The sequence below is a fragment of the Arachis ipaensis genome, chromosome B05, assembly GCF_000816755.2.
Source record: "Arachis ipaensis cultivar K30076 chromosome B05, Araip1.1, whole genome shotgun sequence".
NCBI classification, from domain to species: Eukaryota; Viridiplantae; Streptophyta; class Magnoliopsida; order Fabales; family Fabaceae; genus Arachis; species Arachis ipaensis.
This window is the reverse complement of record NC_029789.2, coordinates 14,006,206-14,008,426: the sequence shown is the minus strand read 5'-3', so window position 1 is coordinate 14,008,426 and position 2,221 is coordinate 14,006,206. Positions and strand designations below refer to the sequence as shown.

Sequence of the window (2,221 nt, the reverse complement as noted above, 5' to 3'; positions counted from 1 at the left end):
ACGGTCCTTGTCTTTATATTCCCATCCACAACCTCCTTTCTTTTCGATTCACAGACACATTCAACATTCAACACACACCACAGATCACAGAAAATGAAACTAGTTTGGTCGCCAGAGAGAGCATCTAACGCATACATCGACACTGTTAAATCAGTAAGTATAACAACAACTACCCTTTTGTTTTTTTTGCTTCATTGATCTCTCCAATTTACGCATTCTGGCGTCCTAACTTTGTTCTAATTTCGTTATGAGCAGTGCAAGCTTTACCGTCAATCAGGGGTGGCGGAAATGGTTTCCGCCATGGCTGCAGGCTGGAACGCGCAGGTCATCGTGGAGACATGGTCGCAGGGAGGCCTCATCGCTACTAGCGTTGGTTTAGCCATAGCCAGGCGCCACACCGGAGGAAGACACGTCTGCATAGTCCCCGACGAGAGGTCCAGATCAGAGTACGCCGCCAGCATGGGAGAGGCGGGGATGTTACCGGAGATCATGGTGGGTGAACCGGAGGAGGTGATGGCTGAGTTGACCGGGATACTGCCATCTCCAGTGCTGTTCATACCCTCGTTTGTGTTTTTCTTCTACTTCTTATTATTATCCTTTATATAATTTCAGGATTTCCCGAGAGTTCTGAGGCTGGCGAAGCTGAGCAACAATGGTGCTGTGCTCTTGTGCAAGAACACGGGTTTTTCTTTGTCTTCCGTCAAATGGAGGAACCTTCTGGGAGGACATGGTTCAAGCCGTGGTGTTGTTCGTTCGGTGTTTCTTCCGGTGGGGAAGGGGCTTGACATGGCGCATGTTTCCTCCTCCGCCACCACCGGGGGTACTTCGGTCAATTCACAATCAGCAGTCAGGGGTAATAATGGTAAGAGATGGATTAAGCATGTTGATCAACGCTCAGGGGACGTCCACTACATTCGAACTTGAATTAATTAGTTATCAGTTAATCACTGCTAAACCCTTTTTTAATTTTTTTTTTCTTTCATTTTTGTAAATAGCAGCACGCGTGTAGTTTAGTACTGAGAAGTTAGAAGTATGACGGAGATGTTATAAGAGGAGAAACAGCAGGACCTACCTACAATATTCGGGGTAAGGTCAATTGATTTTGCTGGCTAACTCTTATTAATTAATAATTTAACCTCCGCTTCCATGTAAGTAAATAACAAGAGACGATTTCGATCTATTATTTATTTATTTGTTTATTTCTCTTATTTGTGTTATCTTATGATGCCTACCTTTTTCTAGTTGATTTCCCAATTCTGATTCTGCAGTAGCATATCTTCAAGTTTGAACTTTGAAGCAAGTTCCCTAGTGCTGTTGAGATGTTAGTTTATGCTTCTCGAATTCCAGGTTGTTTTTTCAACCATTTTGAGCTTCTGTGGCTATTACACTCAGAAACCACTATGGTTTAGATTTTAGAACGAATGATGTTACATAATTTTTGCTTTTTAAAATAACTTGTAGTATATACTCAAATAGGTTACAAATTTTGTAGCAAATATTTTTGTTTTAAAAAAAAATTATTACATCAAAAATTTTGAACTTCATAAAAATAAGATATATAAATTTTTATCATATATTTTTATTTGAATAAATAAATTCTAAAAAATGAAATGCAAAAATTTATATATTTTATTTTTATAGAATTTAAAAATCTCGATGTAATAAAATTTTTTTTAGAGGTAAACATGTCCCATGCAAAATTTTTTAAGTTATTTGAGTATATCCTCCATAACTTAATACTAAGTCACATAACTAGTTTGACGACTAAAAAACAATAAAAACCATAACTAGTCCAACTATTTTAACTTCTTCCGAGTGCTTTCTGTAAATGGCTAAAAGCACACTAGCAGGGTTAGGATAGCAGCCATAAGTGATTGATAACAAGTGTCATCTGCATGCTCTGTCAACAGGACCTTAGAAAAACAAAAGAAAATGCAATTACTATAATCAACCGTAGCAAAATTAGAAAAAATAAAAACTCAATTTCTTGCTATTCCAGAGGAGGTGGTGGGACATACGCACTAAGATGCAAGTAACATCAATTATTGTCTTTCGCCCCTAAATAATAAATACACAAAAAGTAGCATCGATAAGTACAAGGCATTTTCAGGCAAAATTTCAGTGAACCGAAACATAGCTTATCAAACAGGGGAGAAGGTGTAGAGTGACAATTTAAGCCTTAAGGGATTTAACACGAAATTCTCAATTTTATCTTATTCAA

The 2,221-nt window shown here is 37.7% G+C and overlaps 1 protein-coding gene across 1 annotated transcript; it reads left to right on the top strand.

Moving 5' to 3' along the window:
* On the top strand, window positions 1-1,208 carry LOC107643015. The gene is made up of 3 exons (XM_021123624.1): window positions 1-153; window positions 256-546; window positions 613-1,208. The coding sequence occupies exons 1-3, from the start codon at window positions 94-96 to the stop codon at window positions 922-924; spliced, it is 663 nt and encodes a 220-aa protein (XP_020979283.1). The 5' UTR covers window positions 1-93; the 3' UTR covers window positions 925-1,208.